This window comes from Sciurus carolinensis, chromosome 17, assembly GCF_902686445.1.
Source record: "Sciurus carolinensis chromosome 17, mSciCar1.2, whole genome shotgun sequence".
NCBI lineage: Eukaryota > Metazoa > Chordata > Mammalia > Rodentia > Sciuridae > Sciurus > Sciurus carolinensis.
In genome coordinates, this window is record NC_062229.1 from 54,314,638 (window position 1) to 54,338,099 (window position 23,462).

Sequence of the window (23,462 nt, forward strand, 5' to 3'; positions counted from 1 at the left end):
AGGATGGGTTAGATTCCACTCCAAGAACAACTTTTCAGCCCTGCCTGGTGTGGCCAAACTGCTTTCTTACCTCAATAATCTAAATGATTCAGCGTTTCCTTTTGCCCAGCAAACATCCGCACACAATGTGGAAATGGCACCTGTGAGGTGTGTTTGGAAATATATTTGCTTCTCGCATATTAGTGGAAGCTGAGCATAGAGCATATTAGCAGGAACTCAATGATATGAGGTGGTCAGAACCATGGTACGATGGGAATCAAATTATTCTACCTCAAAGCCCATGGTCTCAACATTTTTATTTGCATTCTTCAAGTCTTATCATTTAGGATTATGTAAAAATGACAGCTGCTTATAATTATTTGGGGGTTTGAGCTACAATAATTAAAAACATCTGCCTTTATCTTACCGCTACCAGACTTAACCCTGCGAGGGTTGGGTCTCCTGAACTTCAAAGAGGGAAGCAAGAAATAAAAGAAACTCCACACATTACTAACAAATTTCTAGTGATTCATTTAAATGTATAACCAGTTATTCCAACAGCCTTCAAACCCATCATTATCTTTTAAATATATATAATTTGGTACTGCTAATTAGATAGCAATTTAATGCTCTCATGGGGATTCAGATGCAAGGTCTTTCGAAAATGTAAACTCAGAAGACTAATCATTGGCATTCAAATGATTGAATTCTTCAGTTATTCAAATGAGCGTGGGCATTCACACAGTTGGGATATTTGAATATTCTGCTGTGAGTCCCAGCTGTACGATTTCACAGGGCCCCTCAGTGACGGGAGGTGAAGGTTAGGTGATCCTGCTGTCCACGTCCACCTCCCTGGACAGAAGCAAGAGCCTCTTAGAGACAGATGGCTCCGTGTCCTATTTTAAGGAGGTGCAAACTTTCTTGGAATTTGCAGTGATGGAAACCTTAATGCATGCTTCTCGGGTTTTCTCTAGCCGGTCTGCTTGTTATTGTCTGGGCAGTTAACACTTTAATTAATAACTCTCTCCCCCAAAAGGCTGCTACAGATGGAGGAGGTGAGAGTTTCATTCTGCCTTGAGCTTCCACTTCCTGTGTATTCCTACCCCCGTCGAGATGGTCCTTTAAATTATATAAAGATGTGCATCACATGGAGAAAAGCAATTGATCAATGAGATGACACCAGGCAATGAGAGAAGCCAGCACTCACGGCTCAGCCCCGTGGTATGGTCACGGTTTGCATTCCTGAGCCAGGGCTGGTAGCTAGCAGCTGAGGCTCATTCCCGCCCAGGGGGAGGGAGGGGAGGTGCAGACAAATCTATAGGAATTTTTAAGAGATCATTATTCAACACATTGCCTGTAATTACATTTTGATGAGCTTTTTATTGCTAATTCATCATCCAAGATGGGGCATTCTAGATATGAAATTAATCTAGTAAAACAAGGGTCAGCGTGGGTCCAGGGAAAAGAAAAGCTTTTCTCATCAAATCCTTTCACCAAATAATAAAGCGACACAGAATCCTATCTCTAAACTAAACACCCTTGCAGCGCCTACTCGGGATCAAGAACAGCATAGAGCCGCTCTTCCTGGTGGTCCTCAATACAGATGTGGATTCTCCAAGTAGCACCCTGTGACAGAAATACACCTGCAAGGGACAAAACTGAATGGAAAGTGAGTCTGATGCCATCGTGTTAAAGTGGGTGTGCTCAAGGCTATTTGAAAGCCAAGTCTATGGCAAATCAAGTTTTGCAGAGAAATAGCAGTCTAGTTCTCTCAGAAGCAGGTCCTGTGACCCGGATGCCATTGCAAGGTTTCTATTTGAGAGGGGTTCCCAGGAGACACTTGCAGGGACATGGCAAAATGATTTAGGGATTGGAAGGCAGCTGAAAGAGGAGCCTCAATCCACTGGGGAAGCTCCCAGAGAAGGACACATGCGGGGGAGATACCCCACCTGAGAGGTGGCAGCGCTCACAAGTCTTTGGTTGAGGGATGCTAATTCCTTGGTGCATCTGGTCTGCGCATGCCTGGGAAGAGTGGACTCCAGAGACTGCACCAGGTGCTGGCGGTTTTGAAACCAGGCTGCATTTGCAAGGATGGTGGGGGCTGAGGGGAGGGGAGCGGGCATCAGCAGTGACTGCTTTACTAAGTGCAGTACAAGCGGAGGCTTGTCAAATAAAATTCCTTCTTTGAAATTCTTGCCCTAAATCTATGAACAGATTCCAGAGCTTGGCATTCTGAACAACTCCATGCCCCAGGGTCTTTGCACATACTGTTCCCTCAGCCTGGACCAGTCTCCATAATATGCCCAGAGATTTCTTTCTCATCTCTCAGCGCTCAGTTTTAACTGCCACCCCTAGCAAGGGCTTTCCCTGAATATTCAAATACAGCAGGTACCCCTACTTACTTTTTGTTTTCTCATATCCTTTTGGGAAGTTTATCCAAAATATGCTTATTATTTATCCATTTATTTTATTTATCCATTTATTTGGTAATGCTTTTTATTTATCCATTTATTTATGAACTTAAAAAAGTAACATACCTTCTCTATGATATTGCAAACACCAAATAAAGGGTGAATTCTATCTCTCTTGTTGGATCGCTGGTTCTCGTGCACTTAAGGGAATGTCTGGCACATGACAGATGTTCAATAAATACTTGTTATATGAAAGAAGGAAGGAGAGGAGGAAGAAGTAAAGGGAAAGAGTTGGGGGAGGGAGGGCAGGGAAGAAAGAGGAGGGGAAGCAGGGTTCCAGCAGCACAGAACTGAGCAAGCTGGCCAGCCATGATGGCACACACTAGTGATCCCAGCAACTCGGGAGGCTGAGGCAGGAGGATTGCAAGTTCAAAGCCAGCCTCAGCAAGTTAGCGAGGCCCTAAGCAACTCAGTGAGACCCTCTCTCTAAATAAAATACAAAAAAGGGCTGGGGATGTGGCTCAGTGGTTAAGGCTCCTGGGTTCAATCCCTGATGCCAAAAAGAATTAAAAAAAAAAAAAAAAAGAAATGAGCAAGTTACTCATCCAGGTCCCCCCTCTGCTGCTCCCAAAGGTGCTGCACTGTGTCATAAACCATGGCCTCCAGCTTAGAAGATGTATACCAGCATGCTGCAGGGTTCCCCAGTCACGCAGTCCACAGCTAGACACCAAGGGTTTTGGTAAATTCTCCTTCTTGCCTGTACTTCCACCCACAGGGCTTGATAACCTGGTATTTCTCGGTGCACTCAATTTCTTATAAGCGGGTCTTAAGAAATGGTCGCTCCCCATTTATCTGTCATTCCACCTCCTTTGCACCAGGCCTTGGATATGCCAAGGTGGACAAAACACAATCTGACCAGCATCTACAGGTTCCCTGCAGCACAGAGAAAGAGATGTGTCATGATAGTTCTACAACGTAATAGGGAGCCCAAACTCAAGGGCCTGAGCAAGAAGCCTGGTGGGACAGGGACATATTGTCCTGGGGCTGATATGGGGACAGGTTGCGGGGGATTCAAGGGAAAGAAAGTATTTGGATTTTTTGGGGGGGTGGGTGTACTGGGGATTGAACCCAGGGGTGCTTAACCACTGAGCCACATCCCCAGCCCTATTTTGTATTTTATTTAGAGACAGGTTCTCGCTGAGTGGTTTAGGGTCTCACTAAGTTGCTGAGGCTGGCTTTCAACTCGTGACCCTCCTGCCTCAGCCTCCTGAGTCCCTGGGATTACAGGCGTGTGCCACCACACCCAACAGAAAGAAAGTTGTGCAGATGAGGAGTGGGTTGAGGGTGTCAGGTTGTGAGTTCCCTGAGTTGGAGGATCAGAGTCACACCCAGCAATGGTTCCCAAACTGGGATTTCATGGCTGAATCTGTCAGGTTGTTTGGGTTGTAAGCAACGGATACCAACTCTTAATCACTGAATAAAAGAGGGATTTATTGGAAGGGTGTATGGAAATTCTCCACTGCTACTACAGTGGGAGAAAATAAGTGAATTATTAAATGAACAAGCAAAGGAACTCCCTTCTTTCCTTTCCCTTTCCTTCCATCCTTCCTCCTTTCCTTTCTTCCTGCTCTCTTCCTTCCCTGGCAGAGTAATGACTCAAGAGAAATAAACCTCTCATCTATTCCTATCTTTGTTTTAGTCAGGGCCCCAGTGGGGAGCAGGCGGCACAGTCAAGCTGGTTAATCAGGAGGATTTAATAAAAAAAAAAACACTGTAGAGTTGTGAGTAGGATGTAGGGAACTACAGAATTGGTGCAGTTCCCTGAGGCTTGACACAGTGGGGACCTCTGCTCCCACCCTGCAGGAAGGGACAGAGGAAGGAGCGGATGCATGAGCCAGAGCAAGAAGGCTACCACAGAGACAGGAAGGCTTATGTGACTTTAGATTGGGTGCAGCCTGTCCCAGAGGACGCAGGGATGAACACAGGTCTAACCCCCATCCTCTCTCCATTTCTTGTGGCTGTCCCTACAAACCTCACCCACGGCCAGAGCCAGGAGCCGCACCTCTATGGCACATGCAGATCAGGATTCAGGAGCAAGGGAGAGGTCTGCAGATGCTGAGGGAGGCGACCCAGCCCAGAGGCACATCCTCCAGGAATGCAGAACTGGGCATCTTCTTTCCATTGAATAAGTTAATAAGTTGAATTATATGAAAAACCACTGTCAATAGTCCTTTTTTTTTTTTTGGTGAAGAATGGCCCACATCTACTTTGTGACAAACCCATTCATTGACTAAAGCATCGGGGGCCTTCCCCCCTCCTCCTTTATACATTTAATTATTTAATTTAATTAAAACACATATTGTCTGTGGACCAGATTCATATGCAGGTAACCTCTCTGGGCTAAGCTCTCCTATGCGGGATGCTATGACAATATGGCATGATAGAGTGCTCAGCGCGGAGTTGGTCCCCTAACACCATAGGTAGCGTTTTCATCTCCTGCATGCCGTGTCCAACACCCAGAGGGTATTAGTAAAGCACACTGTGTGCACGGAACTGACTCTCATAGTCCCTCTATTCCCTGAGTGTCCAAGCACACACCTAGTCACAAAACACAGGCTGTGGGATTCTGAGGTTTGTAGAATCCAGCATGGCGACACAATTCCAAGCACCCACTGACTTCCTTAGTCCCCAAGATCAGAAGGTGTCATCTCCCTCTCCAGAGTTACCACTCTGCCACTCAAGGGTCCAAACCTGGCTGTTCCCACAGTGCCCTCCACCATTTCAGCAAGAAGCCTGCACTCAGGGCTCTGGTATCTTTTGCTAAATGATGTATTTTAAAAGTAACAGACTCGCTCCAGGCGGGTCGCACCATCTTATTTATTTTTCCTCAGTGAACACGCTCCCCTGAGCAGATACACTTACAGAGCATCACTTGATTCTTTCTTTTAAACATAGGAATGGATTCAGACGAGGCCTAGCAGGGTCACCTGGGCTACTCTGAGGCTGCGTGGCGCTCCGGCTGGCCAGTCTCTGGCTATGGGGGCCCTGCACATGGCGGTGCCTGTGCGCCACCTACTGGGCAGTCTCCTTCAGTTCATTAGCAGCCTGAGAGCGAAGGACGAGGAGGCTGAGAAGGGATTCCAGCAATTGGGGACCACTGAAAGGCTTGTAAATGACGCCAGGTCCCACCCCATACTCCCTGACAGGCTGCATCTCCAGAACGCATGGTCCTGAGACCAGAGAGAAAGTGCACCTGGTCCCGTCTGCAGTCAGCCGTCCTGGGGAAGGGCGTGGGGTCCTTGCTGCCTGGAAGAAACGTTTCCAGAGTGGACTGTGAGAGAAGCCCTCCTCCACCTTCTCTGGGAAGCCCTCCTGAATTTCGGGGCACCCTCCCTTGAGAATGGCAGACGCTTCCTCAGTGAGACCATTACTCTTCCTGGCCCCACTCAGGGAACGCTGGCTTTGTGCAGTGAGCTGCTTTTAAACAGAGACATCCTTCTACCTGCCTCTAGGTCTCCATTAGTTAGCACTGTTCTTGACCCAAGGAACCATTTGACGAATGTTTGCAGGCCAACAGGAGGGTAGCAGGGCAGAGAGGGGGACAGACAGAAAGGAGCACCTAACACAGGAAGGACTCCGTAAGTGCTCAGTGGAAGAAAGTGTGGCACCTGCATCTCTACGTATTGGAGGAACCCCGTACCCAGACTCCCATCATCAGCTCCATTTGACATCATCAGAATCATTCCAGTATTTACTGATTACCTCCTTTGCATAGTAAAGTCCCACAGGGTGTCATCGGGAAGAAGTTAAAACACAGAGACACCTTCCTGGAGAGAGGAGTGACCCAAGGGAACCACAGCAGGGGACCTGCCAGACAGCCACGAGAATGAGCGTGGTTTCTTTGAGGTGACAACAAGCACAAGCCGGTCATGGTGCATCTGGACAAGCCTGCAGCTAGCAGGGAGCAAGTTCAAGCATTTGGAGCAGGAGGCAGCTGGGAAAGAGGACCAGAGGGCCACCATGGCCCTCTCATGGAGGATGTGCATAATCATATAAAGGTCCCATTCAACCCTCCAGTTTAAATTCTTTGGAATTATACAGAGTCTGTTCACATGGCCCGCTGTTTGAACTAAGGCAGCTTGACTTAGGCAAGAATTCAGACAATGCCCCTACCTTTTAAACTCCTACTTAACCTGGGGTTCGATAAGCACTCTCTGATTATGATTCAACATACGTTTACAGGTATCCATGGGAATGTCCACTTAGCGCCATATGAGAGGACTAACCTGTGCTATGAGAATATTTCCATTGGTTAGCACGTTCACATGTCAATCTATGTATTCGATGTTCTTCCACAGGGCCCATCTATAACCCACGTGCAGTAGCAGACAGGGCACAGAAAAACAAAGAACAAAGACGTCCACAAGAACAAAGAAGCAGTATTAACACACAGGAGCAATCAAGGAATGACCCAGAGGAGAGTTGGTGGACAGTCAGTTGTTTGAAGGGCAGTTTTGAATTCCAGAAGCATAGGCAGATGCTCCAGCAGGTTAGGAAGATGGCACCATTATCTACAGACTTTGGCCTGGTTAGAGAGTTTGCCTGAGTTTTGCAGAACATCAGACATGGCTTTGATGTCTGAGGATCCTGATCTAGAGGACCTGAGAACTCAGGCTTCCCCTGGCTAATGCTTTCCACCTGTTGGCCTCTGAGGTACAGTTTGTCTAGTAGTCAGACCTGGTTGGGTGTGGTGGTACACGCCTGTAACTCTAGCAGCTTCAGAGGCTGAGGCAGGAGGATTGAGAGTTCAAAGACAGCTTCAGCAATGTAGCGAGACCCTAAGCAACTCGGGGAGATCCTGTCTCTAAATAAAATGCAAAAAAGGGCTGGGGATGTGGCTCAGTGATTGAGCACCCCTGAATTCAATCCCCAGTACCAAAAAAAAAAAAAAAAAAAGAATCTGATCTGGTTTCTGAGTGAATCCACATGACTATAGTGGCCTGAGCTTCCCAGTCAAACTTGGAAGCCCATCTGCTCTGATCTTCTCTTCAATTAAGGACAACCTCTCATTCCACCCCTTGGGGCTGGAGAGGCCACAGCATGCATGGCAGGGGGTGGTGGCTATAATGGAGGAGGCAGACTGACCACAGACTATTTGCACAGACTTCCGGGATAACAGAAGTGACAGGGCAGCCGTGGTGGCAGTAGAATTTATTCTACTCCACTTTAAGAAAAGAGAGGTCCTATCATCTATTTTATCTAGAAAAGTCCAAAGTGTTTGTTCACACTCTAGACCCGTGTCGTCCCTCATGCTGGCCACAGTCACATGTGGCACTTGAGAACCTGAAACACTAGTCTGAGCGGATGTGCTATAAGGATATCCATCAGACTTCAAAGATTGTTATGAAAGAAATGTAAAATATTAGCTGGGTATCGTGGTGCACGCCTGTAATCCCAGCAGCTCAGGAGGTTGAGGCAGGAGGATTGAGAGTTCAAAGCCAGCCTCAGCAACTTATCAAGGCTCTAAGCAACTCATTGAGACCCTGTCTCTAAATAAAATACAAAAAGGGCTGGGGATGTGGCTCAGTGGTTAAGCACCCCCGGGTTCAATCCCTGGTACCAAAAAACAAAAGAGAGAGAGAGAGGAGAGAAATGTAAAATATCATATTAATAATTTGTATATTGATTAGATATTAAAGCACCAATATTTTGTATAGTTGGGTTAAATAAAATATATTCTTTTTTTATTGTAAACAAATGGGGTACAACTTGTTTCTCTGGTTGTACATGAAGTAGAGGCATACCATAATAAAATATATTCTTAAACTCCATTTCACCTGTTTCTTTTTTTACTCTTTTAGATGTGGCTGCTAGGAGATTTTAAATTATACAGGCAGTTCATGTTTGTGGCTTCCATTGTGTTCTCACTGGACAGTGCTGAGTCTAGACAGATTCCAACTATAACCGTCCCGGATTGTCCTGGTACTTAGCCATGTGGCTGCACAGACCAGGCATCTGGGTGGCCCCCACTCTCCCACCCCTCTGCCTCCTACTTTCTAAAGAGTCAGCATAGCAGAGTGAACTTAAGACATCTGAACTGATGTGGGTTAGGGCTCCTGGTTCTGACACTTTCCAGCTGTGTGATTTGAAGGAGGTCCCATTTTCATACTGTGCTTCAGCTTCCTGTCTGTCACATAGTGACCTTGTTTGGAGCCAGCACTCCAGTCCTCAAATTGGCACTCACAGTTATCTGGGCTGCCTTCTAGATATGTCTCCTCCCAGGCTTCTCTTCCTTCTGTCCTTCCCTGAACTTCTGGACCTTTCCGAGGCACCTGTGACCTGGGTTTGTGTCATTAGCTAATGACACAAAGCAGTAACACGTGGACAACACTCTGAGTGGTGGCTGTCCCATAAAAAGGGGTCAAGGAAGATTTGAAAAATATACCAAGACCCACAGGCAGTGATGACAAACAAAAACTGCATCTCCTTAAACTCGTGAAGTCTTATCTTATGTATTCCTTTCATTTTTTCCTTTTTTGGGGCACATGTATAAAACTCTGTGGGCAGCTCGCCCAGGCCCAGAGTGCAGCGAACATTCAATGAAGGTCAAAGGAAGGAAGGTAAATCCCTTGCCATCATGGCCACCTCCTATCCCAGCACACAGTGGCCCATGTGACTGTTGGATTTTCACCTTGAATGGAATCCTTCCAGTATCTTTCCCCATCTCCTGGGCTTGTGGGCACAGAGGAGACAGCTTTGGGCAGATTTCAACATGGGCTTTTGGAAATGAGTCCTAGATTTTGCCTGTCCAAGGATCCTAGTGGAACCCTGTCATTGCTGTAACAGCTGGAAGGGAATCTACTTTGTATTCTCTTGGGGGTTTGATCAGGTCCACATTCCAGGCCTCTTGTTGGGGAAGACATCAACTTAGATGTTTTTTTCCTCTAAAAGGCAGAGGCAGATAGACCATCAAATCCCAACAAAAATGTAGGTCATGCTAAAGGTGGCACCTCCTTAGTCCTTCCCGCCACCACCACCTCATGCGCTGTTGGGCAAAAGAAAAAGACACATTCAGGGCTCCTATGAAAAATTCATAAAGCTCTCAAAGGTGAAGGAAAAATAAAGACCAAGAAAATGAAATATACACAGTAACCATACCCTGAAATATCTTTAGCAGGACTGTTAGAGAATAGTAAAGACCAAGAAAAAATTTCCAGGTGTGTAATAACTACACAGGAAGCTTTTCTCAAGGTGTAACTTTAATCTCATTTGCTGTGCTGGGGTTTCATTCCCCATCCAGAGAAAAAAAAAATGCTAACCCCCATTCATGGAAGGGCCTTCTAGCCCACCAGGAAAGGCCTCAGCTGCCTCAGACCCGAGCTAACACAGGACTGCTCACATCAGGAAAAACAGCTTGTTGAATGAACGCTGGTGGATCTATCAGAAAGTTAGAAACTGGTGGCAAGGACAGAATGATCAGAAAAGAGCAGAACTAACAAGCCAGTTATCACAGGAACATGTTCCTTGAGTAACTTTGCTGTTTAAACCACAGTGGGTCGGCTGAGTAGGGTTCTCATGTCTGAGCTGTTTTTGGAGACACTTCATGATTCACACCCAAATCATACAAGATGAAAGAAAATACTGGATGAAATCAAGCCAAACATTAAGTTTGGGGGAAAGATTTTTATTGGACAAATTAGAAAAATATTGGTATTGTGCTTCAGAGAAACCCACTTCTTTCCTCTGGCTGCAGGGGCAGAAACAACTTCAGTGGCAGATGGAGAAGGAACATGAGTTGTTTGAAGTGAGCTTGCTCCATGCTCCCCACGCTGGCCGCAACCCCATGCTCACACCCACCGTGCTAATCTGGCAGCCGTGGCCAGAACCAAGGGAACGTCCATTTTTAATAAGGATTCGATTATATGGCTGGGCTGGGGAACAGGCAAGCGAGGTTTGAATGAAGACTCCCTGCCTGGGCCAGTCAGGGAAGCTGCCTGCAGTTGCCTGTGCCCAGTTGAGTTCCAGAGTTTGGCCAGAGCAGATTTATTCCTCATGTAGACACCACCTGCTCGAGGAAGCCCGGAAGGCACTAGTCTCCTCCAGGAGAACCCAAAGTGATAGTATGTTTAGTCAACCTTTTCACTGCTGTGACTGAAGAACCTGACCAGAACAATTGTAGAGGAGAAAAGTTCATCTGGAGGCTCATAGGTTCAGAGGTTTTTGTCCATAGACAGCGGGCTTTATTCCTCAGGTCTCCAGGTGAGGCAGAACAACATGGCGGGAGAATGTGGCAGAGGGAAGCAGCTCACATGATGATCAGCAAGCAGTAAGAGAGATCCAATAGCCAAATACCAAGATATACCCTAAAGCCACACCTCCAATGCCCCGCCTCCTCCAGCCACACCCCACCTGTCTTCAGTTACCACTCAATTAATCCCATCAGGTGATTAATTCACTGATTGGGTTAAGGTTCTCATAACCCAATCATTTCTCCTCTGAACCTTCTTGCATTGTCTCACATGTGAGCTTTTGGGAGACACCTCACATCCAAACCATAACAGTGAAAACAGTGAATCTGAAGGAGCCCTTCATTCATTTGTCTTCTGAGTCCCCACCAGGTGCTGAGTGGATGGGCAGAAAGGGAAGAGGGGAAACGCAGAAATAAATGATGAATATAGATATGAACGAGCAACCTGTCTAAGTCAAGCCCTGGAGTACCCAGGCAAACTGACTCTTAACCATCAACATCATTCTTCAGTTTCTATGGCTTCTACTTGTTCATACACTACTTCTAAACAAACGAACAAACAAACAAACAAACAAAAACCACGTAGGTTTCTTCACATGGTAAGGTTCACATAGAGCCTCATAGTATAGATGTCTATTTGGGGACCAATGTAGGCCAAGATTGTTATAGAACCACACCTGAGACAGTGATATGGGAAAGCCAGGCTTAGCCAAAGTCATAAGAGACCAAGATTATGGCAGACTGAAATTAGGGCAGACTGTGTAACTCTAGAGATTTTGTATCTACACATGTGTGTCTATGCACACACACAGGAGGCCCTTGCCAATGCTTATCATAGGGATCTGAACCAACTGAATGATCCAAATGTGTCCTTTAGATCCCTCCTAAGCATCCTTCTCCACCATATCCTCCCAACCTTTACAGTGACTGAAAACAGACCAATACAACCAAGATAACACACACAGGGTGCCGGAGTAACTGTCACCACCCCCCAAGGTGTCCTGGGGTCTGGTTTGCTGCCCCAGAGTCTTGCCTTGCATTATTCCATTTATTCTAACAGCCAAACTATAATATATACCTTCTGATTAAGGCAGAATTATCAGAGACAAAAGATGCTCAGAGAGGTTGGGTGACTTGCCTGAAGTCACAGAGCTGAGAAGAAGCAGAACGAGGAATTAAGGACAACCAAAGTAGACACTAAAGTTGAATTCCTTCTACTTTGCTATTATCTTTTGCTTAAGAGGTAAATGCTAAACTTGAGACAGAGTCAAATCACACTTATTGATCAAGTTCAAGTGGGTTAATTCATGTAATCCCTATGGCTAATACCTCTCCCTGAACACCTGATGGCTCAGAGTCAGAGACAGATGAATGGGACAGATGGTCCATTGGCCTGGCCACTCTTTATGTTCTTGTCACAGGTCAACGACAACCGGTTCATCCTGTTGTGAGATGTGGAGCATTTTCTTGGGCCTCCCCTCCTCATATACGGCACCTTGACCCTGGGTATGTACCAGATTTGGTGAAACCCCTCAGGTCGGGCTTTGAACAGTGATAGGAACAGAAATGACTTGGATGTGCATTTCTACTCTCAAGAGATGGATAGCATCAGTTGAGTAGCCCTGCTTTTTAAGGGACCTTTCTGTCCCTCTCAGTGGCCACAACTCTGGAAAGTGCATCCAATGGACTAGCTGCAAAAAGTCATTTGCTGCTTGACCAAAAGACAGAGATAGAGAAGACTAGACAGACAGTGTGAACAGACCATGCAGGGGGCGACTGATCGTTTCCTTTGCTGCAGAGGGAGGGAAGCTACCTGGGCGACTTCTGACATCTGGTTCCATTTCATTCCCTCTTTAAAAGCCAATAAATAGGAAGTTAATTCTTCACTGGAGAAGCTTCGGGTCTGATTGTTTCTTTGACTCTGTTTCATTCCAACTCAAAATTTAAAAGCCTGGGGACATTGCTCAGTCATACCAAATATGTAACTCCTGCTCCCCCCATAAACACCCCCCAAAGGGCAGCCTAGCTGTGGGTCATGAACCAAATTTTATAGACTCAAATATATCTTTGGATTAAATATGCTTTAAAAATCACTGGTCTTTTCGATCAGACTTTTTAATAATTCTAAGTTAACGTTGGAAATGAGTTAACTCATTTAATAGTTAATTTTGTCTTTTTCTGATAAAAAGATTGTTGCAATTAAATATTACCATAAGACCCATCGGGAAGCATGCATATGGGATCCACATGATGTGGTCATGACTCCATTAATACCAGCGCGATTAGAGCAAAGTTGGATGATGACGGAGCTCTCACATGAACTGTTTCTAAACAATGATGCAAGCGAGAAGCGCGCTGGTCCCCAGGACGTTTTGCCAACAGACATTTGCACAGCAGGCTCTGCTGCCCTTTTCTAATTCTGATGAAAGGGGAAAAGACATGGGATGGACAGTATGTGTGCATTTATGTGCATGCGTGTGCGTGTCTGTGCGCTGCTAGAGAAAATGACTTACGCTTTCTTTAAAAAGCACTGTTCATTGTATTACTGTTCATACTTTCATATCTTCTTGAAAATGAGATAAACATGCATAAAGCCAGAGGGATGTCCTTTTTGCAACACATTGTACCTAGTCCCAGAATGGCAAGCAGGTGGCACACTTGCTGCCAATGTCTCTCCGGAGTCCAGAGGAGATTCTGCCAGTGAATCAGGCCCCTATCCAATAAGCCAAGCTACTATCTGACACTCCACTGTCCTCAATTCAGGGCCCTAGGCAGCCTCTACCCAGGAACCAGGCTTGCTGACCAGGGGTTAACCTGGATTTGGCCTAACCCTGCTCCCAGAGAAACTGAAAAAAGGTGTGAGAGAAAGAAAGTGATTTCCACACCAGGTCACCAAACAATGCTATTGGGTATGATAACTCAGGCAGGAAATGGAGAAAATCTCAACAGTTTCATTTCAATACTAAAGGTGTTAAATAGCTTCTATGAATGAATATGGGCTTAAGCAATGTAATTTGGAGGCAAATCCCACTGAAAAGAACTTTTAGGAATCCCCATGTCCAGTTTGTTGTATCAAGTGTGACTTATAATAGTGAGTCTGAGGTTTCAGTATGAGAGTTCATTTATTGTATAAAAGTGCCTATTATAATGGATTTCAAGCTGTCTAGAGTTAAATAAAAATGTCTGTATGTTCACAGATAATTATTGAAATAAATAAGCACACTTAGATTGGTATGGCTTTATATATAAAAACACAATAGGGAAAATACCTATCCTACATTATTGACATATTATGTGTCAAAATACTAGTTATAAACTATTAACCTTTACAATATGATGAATCAAGTAATTTTAAAGGGAAAATTGTCGTAAAGCGCTGTCATTGTAGAACTGAAGAAAGCCTCGTAAAAATCACAAAAGGGAGAAATGCAGAAATGAGTATTTCTCTTACCAGAGGCCTGAGTTCTGGATGTGTCAGGATATATCCATTATTTGTGATTGCAAAGGCATAACCGTGAATCCCCAACTGTAAGAGGAAGCGAGAGAGAAACCTTCATTAGCCTGCTCCCTGGCGGATTCACAAAGCAGAAAGCAGCCCGACATTTAGTAATTTACAGCTTAAACTTGGCATTCATAACCCTTATCAGCACAATATTTCATTAAAATGAATGCAAGGCACTGATCCTTGACATTTGGTGGAAATGAAGACCTGTCACAGGATAAGCTCCGTAAATAGCACAATTTGAAATGTCACAGTCCCACGTTGGCATCTGAGGGTTTGAGTTTGATTTATTTAAAACAAAAACAATTACTTTTTTTTTTTTTTTTTTTGTTAACAACCAAGTGGTTAATGTTTCTGGAAAGACCCTAGGTCCAACGTGAACAGTGCTTTTTCAATCTGACATTTTCTCTCTACATGTAATAAGGAAGGGTCCTCGCCCTACCTCACTTTAAGGTTTCCTACAGTCCCAGACCCATAGGAGCCATCTCAAACACATTCTCTCCTGGCCTGTCATTTTCCGTAATTCTTCAAGGATAAAAGTGTCCCCACCAGTCTCCATAGGAGCCTGCCAACCCCTTTATATCCTTTCGTCTTTAAACTGTATGACTGCCAAGCCTTTCTATGCATGCTTCCATCCTCACAAAGCCTGGGTAATTTTCTATGCAGAGCCTCACTTAATTTATGTTTTCTGACTAAATGGGACTATGGGAAATAGTTTGTGAGCAATGAAATGTTTTATTAGCTTAAAAAAGTATGTAATCAAATTTAACACTGCACTTATTTGAATAATAATCCCGGCTTTTTGACAATATTTCTATTACACAGTTGACTGCACCCATTGGCTACAATAAATTTACCTACAAATCATTCATGTATTAAAATGGCCTCTGGCATAAAACCCATACTGATCTCTCTCTCCAATGAAAGAAAATGTAACCCACTTTTGCCCGAGCAGTTTAAAGGGAGAGAAAAAAATTTTTTTTTTCCCAAGGAGTTACTTCTGAGCCCTCACTATTATTTTCCTTTACATTCTCTTCCACTCATATTCTTAGATATGATACTATTTAAATGATCCAGACAACAGAGTTTAAAAACCAGGAGTGACCCTGTCTGCTTGTTAGCTTAATGTCAAAGTGATGTGAAATTAACTTCAGAGAATTTAACACTGGCAATTAAAAGTTTCCGTTGCATTACATAAAGCAAACATGCACGTGGTCGTCAAGGGCAACAGACATTTTCTCCTGGAGTTACCTTGCACAGCAAGTCTTAATAAGATTCTACTTGACTCTAATGATAAAAGTATATTTCATTATGCTGTGAAAGATAAACTGGAGATTTCCTGTCCTTTGAGATGTATATCATCTCTTTCATCTTGTCTCTTGGAAAAATGTCAGACACAGTCAACACTGCATTAATTACCATTATTATATCCCAGTTTAATATGGGCTGGAGGGGTCAAAAAGGACTCTGAGAGTTTGGCTTTTTCCATTCAAGTCAAAGGTGGCATTCGATTGGAAATTCAAACTCAACATCAGACCAAACAAATGATATTTCATAGTCAGCTAATGTATTCAGTGCATCCTCATGTACATTACTTTGGTTCTTCTTGTTTTGCTTGTGGGTCTCAAAAGAAGGTGGAATCCTCACCCATGCTCTATACTTTCCTTAATATAGCATTTATCAGAATGATAATAATCAATTATTTATGAGGTTGATCTTAAGGAATCAAGGCATCAGTCAAGGTCTTCAATTGTTTAATGCCTGCCTTTTCCTGCCAGGATACAAGCTCCATGAGGGCAAGGTCTTACTATGTGGTTGAAATATATATTAAAATACATATGGAGGAGTGGTTGGGATGGAGGGAAGTGGAATAGGAAAAGGAGCAAGAAGTAAAAAGAAAAAAAGACACAAGGAAACAAGACTCAAATGTAGCACCAATTCTAAAAGGTGAAGTTCCACTGTTCCCTCCCCTGGAATGCAGAAGAGCTGACCTTCCTGTCCCAGGTCCTCCACTCACTGTCTAACTGCCATCTCTGCTTCCTTATCACCCTTTCATGCCTCAAGCTATTGCACTCTGACTTTGCCTTCCTGCCACCCCTCAAGATGCCATCCAACCTCCTAACGGCCTAACCCTACAGGATTGTTTCTCCTGAATCCTCCTGACACTGTTCCCTCAGCTTCCAGGCCCCATCCTCCTCCTCTTGTAGGATTTTCTCTGCCCATTCCTCAACACTCATTCCCCATCAGATTCTGTCCCCAGAGTCCCTCCTCTGCCTTACTCTGCACTCCCTCTATAAGCTCCAGTCACCCATGGGCTGCTATCTCCTGATTTCTGCTGCCTCCTTCATCTCCTGGTGGGTGTTGATGTTCTCTTCCTGGCCATCCCTGGGCACCTGGGCTCACCCAGAAGGACAGAGGCTCCTCCCACTTTTGGTAGTTGACTGGACCACCCATTCAGACTCCCCAGGTTAAAACTGAGCATCATGCTTATTTAGCCTCTTTTTGCTCTTTCATTTCTAACCGCTTAATCCAATTAATCACTGAATGCTTCTGATTTTTCCCTTCCATATATATTCTTCAGATTCACTTCGGTTCCCACCACAATATTAATTCAATAGATTTCTACAGTGGGCCTAATTACTCTTCCTGTCTCAAAGACTAAGTTGAAGGTAACTGACTATGTGGCTCACTGGTGTAAAGCCCACAAAAGCCCCTTTCATATAGTCTCTGTGGGTCTGTCCATCAGGTTTCCCTGGATTCTGTCCCTCGAGTCAGTAGTCACACTGTCTCCCTCTGCCCACTGCCCATCAGGCACATAGCAACAACATCCCCTATAGTTACCTCTCCCACCCAGACCTGTACTCACAGTTGCTCACATTCTCACCCATGCCATGAGTTTAGCCTCAGGATCACTTTCCATGAAAAATCTCTCCTGACCCTCCTCTCAGCTCCCTCCTTTCTTTAACTCGTTCCCATAAGAACCTGAGCACATTCTCATTACTACCCTCACGCTGATGTATAAAAATGCTCTACTTTCTTTCTTGCCTTTCAACCCTAGCTAGTTCTCCTTCCTTCCTCTACTTGTTCCAGAAAGACCTAAGATCATACCTCTTCCAAGAGACTGAGCTCATGGTAAAAATGAGCCATTCCTTCTGTCTTGCATTTCTGCAGCTCCTAACACGATGGCAAGCATGTAGCAGGTGCTCAGTTAAAGTCTGCATGTATTTTAGACATTTATCACTTTAGTCAAATCTTCTCTCTTTCATCTTGGAAAATTCAAACCAACATCAATATTCAAAAGAAACCAAAAGGGGGCTGATCTGCTCTGGCACAGGCACAACCAGCCCTCCTAAAGCTTGTACCTGAGAGTCTTGCTGACATTCAAAACCATCAGGCTAAAATCCTTTCCAGAACATTCTGAGAAAATGCCATCAGAATGTTTTGTCAGTGGGTTGGTGGCACTTACATGTTACCTGATGTAGGTGTAAGAAGAGAAACTCTGCAAATCTCTAAATGCATTCTGTGGATGAATCTCTCTGAGAATCAAAAGCTCATAATATGACAAAGGCCAATCCTCCGGTTTGGCCACAAATCAATATGCTGATGAAATCCCAAACTGTTATTTCATCCAAAATAGAGCCAGTCTTCCTGTCCATTCTCATGTACAGTCCCGTGGAGTAATAGAGAACAGATTGGACATGAGGCCTTCCAGCACGGGGGGCTGCCAAATGGGCCCTGGACCTGAAGCCCGCTCCCCTGGAGGCCGGGAGCCGCCCAGACCCCAGCCCGAGGAAAGGAGCACTTCCCTTCCAAGAGGAGGGCCTTTGGGCTAATGAAGTGAACCCAATTATAAAATGGCTCGTTATGGTAACAGAGGCCGTGGTGTCTGGAAATTATTGCTGGGTGTCTGGAATTCTTAATAAAAATTACAGGAAGTCTGATCGCTTGTGGGAAAATCTATGAAGTAGAGGGAGAAAGAAAGAATTCTATCTTCTGGGAAAATCCCAAGAGCCAAGAACTGACTCATCTTTATAAGGTGTTAATGAGAAGGGCAAGGTCCAGCCTGAACCCCGCTCCCTGGAGCTCTCCTCTCCTTTTGGCCATGGCTATCCCTGGTGGACTTGAGCACCTTTCCCAAGGCTCTCTATGGTAACCAGAGGGAGGGATGTCTTAGGTCCCTGCATGCTATACCTGTGTCTGATTTCCAGCCTGACCCTTGGGAAAGCGTAAAACTCAAGTGCCTGGCATTTCCAACCCTGCTGGTTAATTTCCTGTAGCTAACCTTCCCTTATTCTCTTGGTATGCTTTGTTTCATTCATCTTTTACTAGGTGGGTGATGTTAAGAAAGTCATTTCAAGCATCCTCAAATAAAAAGGAGACCAAATGGTACCCACTTCATGGAAGTGAAATAAGGATTCAAATGGGAATAATGCATATAAAGTACTTTGGACAACACCCATCACACAGAAAGAAGTTCACTAAATGTTCTATTGTATTTTACTTACTGCTATGATTTTATTTTAACCTTTCAACTATTGTTCCAAATATCCTGATTATTGCTGCTTTTATTCTTCTCAGTGGTACTGGGGTTATAGAGACTAAAATCACACATGGCTTTTCCACCTGCAAGCTGCAAAACTTGGCAAGGTGTTTAAGATTTCTGTGCCTCGGTTTCTTTAGCTGTAAAACGGGTGTCAATAGTATCTACCTATTATGAAGACACAATGCTATAAAGAGCTTAGCACATTGCCTGGTAGAGAAAACTTTGAGAAACTGGCCCACAAGGTAATTGTTATGGTTTCCATATTATATTCATTCTTCCTTGATTTCTAAGGCACAAAACAGGTTGAGTCTACACTCTTTAAAGGTAACTCAGTTTCTCTCCCTCCACCCCTGGCTTTCAACTGAAAGATCTGGGGACCTACTGTTTCCAACACTTGATTATGTAGGTTTTAATCAACCAAAAACTCCTACCTGCATCTGCAAACTTAACCCCTACTGTAAAAGTCACAGTGGACAAAGCTGGTTGTCACCATTTGACAGGAGGAGAACTAAGAATTTGTGGGACTTGTCCACACTACCACATCAATAATGGATCTGGGAAATCTCCAGAGTTCCCAAGTCTTCCTCTACCTAAAGCCCAGAAAGGCTCATGGGCCTCACTATGGAGATGAATCAGGCCCCAGCAAAACAGGGAAGATGGCTAAGGAAGGAGCCCCTGGCAGCCAACAATCCGAGATCCCTGGCCATTCCTTGAAATGGAGGCAGAGGGAACTCTGACTAATCTATGAGTGGAATGGGCCAACCAGTCTGCTTGATGCTCAGGGAGGAAGAAACAAATGCGCTCTCAACCCCTGGTCCCTGAGTCAGTGCCACCCTCTGCCCATGAGCCAAGAGGACCTGCAATACAGGTCGTGCTCTGACCCCTCTGGCACCCCCACACTCAGAGGCCTGGATTTGGTCTTAAGGGGGCTTCCCCCTTCCCATTTGTTGATTTACTTCCCTCCCCATTAAGGAATTGAGAGAGTTCCCTGCATGGAATCCAGGAACCCTGTGCTGTCTTTTTGCAAAGCAAACCAGTCATGTCAATACACTGTGCCCATCAGAAAAATACAATGATCATTTAAAAACTTATGATTTCACATTGATTCATTAACCTGAGGTTAAAGGAGATAATAAGGAAAAATAGAGGCAACTTAAATTTAAAAAATTACTGGTTAAATAACTGTGCAGATGGCACAAGGTCAAGGCCATTGGTCATGATGGTGGCAAGAACAGTCTCTAAAGGGAAGTTTGGAACCTGACTTCTGTGGACAGGAGGCTCCTGTGGACAGGAGTTGTGATTTACTTGGTTAGGTCATGCATTACCTTGTATTTGGGGATGGTCTTCAAGAGCTCTTTCACTGGGACATCTGTGCCAACCACACCCAGAAGAATGCCCTTGGATCTCTGTTGAACAACAATAACAGCAAGTTAACTTGGCAAGAGAAAAAGGACCTTGTGAGAAGACACTCACCATAGATCACTAGGCAGCACCTTCCCCAAAGTGATAGAGACTGAGGATTAAGCCAGATAGCCAGAAAGGACCTCTCCTATCCTCCATCCTCCACCCAGAATTTTACTAGCTAAGAAGGGCAGCATCTCAGACCAAACCTCAACCAGAGCCACCCCAACACACTCATGCCAAGACACTCTGCTCCCTCCCCTTTCTTCCTCCTGAAAATTAAGAGTTGACGCACAATGGTTTCACCAGTTAGGAACTCTCTTCATGAACTGGTTTCTCTTATGAAAGTATGAAAGTTTTTTACAACACAGACATCACGGTAACTGCTTTCTCAATTTACACTGCCATCTGGTGCCTGGGAGAAAGATGCTTAATAGCCTGGGAGAGATAATAACTCCAAAGTTTTTAGGTACAAGTTGAAACTGAGGACTAAGATGAAAGAACAGGCCTCCAGGATCCCAGGTTGGAAGGGAGGGGGCTGCAGTGATTTGCTGAAATTTCCAATGTGGTGGGAAAGGCCATCAGGAAGAATATATAAATTGCTACTGCCTGTTTTTTTTTTTTTTGCTACTGGGGATTGAACCCAGGAGCACTCACTGAATTGCACAGGGCCTCTCTAGGTTGCTGAGGCTGGCTTTGAGGCAATCCTCCTGCCTCAGCCTCCCAGGCTGCTGGGATTATAGGTGTGTACCACCTTGCCCAGCCTGTTCTTTCTTCTAAGGGTTGAAGTGATTTGAAGCGTGCCCCTGTAAATTCATCCTTAGGTAGAACTTTAGAATGGAATGCTATTCAGAAATGGAGCATTTGCAGATGTAACAGTTAAGGATCTCGATATGAAATCATCCTGGATTTAGGGTGGGTCCTAAATTTCATACCTGGGTAACTGGTCTCCTTGTAGAAGAGAGGAGACAGAGACACATGAAAGATGGCCACATGAAAACTGGCCGAGCAGAAAGAAGCTACCATAAGCTAAGAGACACCAGGGTCCCAGGAAGCAAGTTTCCCTAGAACCTTCAGGAGAACATGGCTGTGCTAACACCTTAATTTCAGATTTCCAACTTCTACAACCTTGAAAGAATAAATTTCTGCTCTGTATGCCACCCCAGTTTGTGACACTTCATTTCTACATCCTTAGGAAATTAATACAAAGTTGTTAACTATAAATCAAAGAGAAGTCAGTCCATCCTAATCGAGGATCCTTCAAGGCTTCTCCTCCTCTGGTCATTTGACACATTTTGGGAAGGGACTGGGGTATACCAACTCTAAACTGATACCTACTTCAATTCCTCTCATTGATGTTGGATTTAGCAGTTCTCCCAGTAGGATGAAACAATAAGAAACGGTTGTATACCCTCTATCCTTAGGGGGGAAAATCACCAGAGCTTGAATTCTCGAGAAGGGGTCTGGGAAGTCAACCTGCCCAGCAGCAAGCGGAAAGGAGGGCCACCATACTCACGGTTTCGTTCTGCTTACTAAACACGGGCATGGCCACCGTGGTCATCAGGACAGGGCCCTGATCATCAGCAAGCTGGACAGAGAGAGAAAATCTGGTTACCAAGAATGTTCTGGAAACCTCAGTGTTGGAGGCCATCCAGTGACCATCGCATCCTGCCTTGACTAGAGGCTATTGGGAATGGGCCAGCGCCCACCTGAGTCTTTAATGGAGAGAGAGGGCAGTGTCTTCCTGCCTGATTTGCAGATAAGAGTCCGGGCCCCACCTGGGGCCTGGCATCAGTTACTCGAGCAGATCTGTTGTTCTCTGAGTTCGGCCATTTTGGTTCAAACAAAACCTTGTCTGAATCGTAGTGATCTGTTTCATTACAACAGATTGATTTTACTATTTTACTTCCCAGATTTGATGTTCAATATGTGTGTCAACAATGCTTCTTTTTAATCTAAAAATCAAGGATCAGAAGGCACTTGCGGAAAGGGTCTTACAAGCTGCCCCTGCAGGAAACTGCCGAATCTGTAAGCATTAATTCCCTCCAAGATAGGTGAGTCACAATGTCCTTATCTTTACAGATTCCCAGATGGAAAACAAACAAAACAAAAATAAAATAAAAAGAAAACTTTATCATGTGACCCTGACACTCATGACTAAGAAGCTAAGCATGTTGGGATGAATGACTTATGAGATACTGCACATGATACAAGTCTGTAACCCTGTGAACAACACACAGGCACTCTGAGGTGGTGTGTGCTTTTCGCACGGTGTAATGGTAATTTAAATTGTCAATTTGATTGGATTAAGATATGCCCAAGATTAAGAGGCTTCTGGGTGTGTCAATGAGGGTGTGTCTAGGAATGATTGGCATGTGGGATAACCAACTGAAGTGGAGACCCTCCCTAAGCGTGGGCAGCACCACCAAATGGGATGGTGGGTTGGATGGAATAAAAGTTGGAAGAACAAGGAAGCAGCAGCAGATGCAATCTCAATTCTTCTAGAATGGGTTCTGAGTATATCAGAGTCTCACTTCTTCACTTTTCCAAAGCAGGCTCTGCCAGTGATTCTCCCGGGAGTTTCTTCAGTCTTGGACTAGGGTAGCACTGTTGATCCCTCTTATTCTGGGGCTTCAGTCTCTTAGACAGCGTGGCTACTGATTCTTCCAGCTCTCCAGCCTGCAGACGGCTATTCTGGTTGTGTAAGCCAATCTAATAAACATGTGTTGGGAGGGAGGTAAGAATGCCTACTGTGCTCCAGTAACATATGGGGAAACAGAGTCCTGGAACACAAGAAAATGTGGTCCTAATTCTTAGCTTTGAACCTTTCTTAAGTGCACTAGCTAAGCCTTTGTGTCCTCATAAAATACTGCTGATGAGTCCCCAGCCTCATCCTCGTGAAGATAAACCATGCAGCTACCCAGCATCCGGAGGTGCTCACAAGATACTTACTGTTCTCCTTTCCCTGCCTTCAAGATCACACAACTAGTAAGCAGCAGAGTCCAGAGAGGGACCAAGGTGTTGGCACTGCTCACAGCTAGAGATCAGCCTGGTAAGTCCAATAGGAGAGAAATGCTTTCTGGTTTCAACAGCCTGCCCAAGTCCCCAAAAGTGAAGCACTCCACGAACTAAATCCACCATCTTCAGTCTAGAGTGCTTCTGATACTTCTCTACTCTTCTGTAGCCTTAAGTACCAGGGGATAATCAGGTATTGCTCTCTAAAACTTCTTGGGAAGAAGTACCATAAATAAAAGATCCTGAAATCTAAATGATTGACCCTGCCTGGTCTCTTAAGTAAAAGTCATTAGACTCTGTTCATTTTTCCTCCTGTTCTTCTAATGTATTCTTGGAGTTACAGGACATCATCGCTTCCAATGT

The 23,462-nt window shown here is 44.7% G+C and overlaps 1 protein-coding gene across 2 annotated transcripts in view; it reads right to left on the minus strand.

Annotated features, from left to right (window-relative positions):
• Window positions 1-23,462, minus strand: part of Cacna2d3 (calcium voltage-gated channel auxiliary subunit alpha2delta 3) — an 885,854-nt gene that overhangs the window by 217,042 nt on the left and 645,350 nt on the right. For both annotated transcript variants that reach the window (XM_047531971.1, XM_047531972.1), the window contains 3 exons: window positions 21,601-21,672; window positions 20,009-20,089; window positions 14,090-14,164 (listed from right to left, as the gene is read on the minus strand). In XM_047531971.1, coding sequence (XP_047387927.1) covers window positions 14,090-14,164; window positions 20,009-20,089; window positions 21,601-21,672 — 228 coding nt within the window. The remainder of the gene's footprint in view (window positions 1-14,089; window positions 14,165-20,008; window positions 20,090-21,600; window positions 21,673-23,462) is intronic.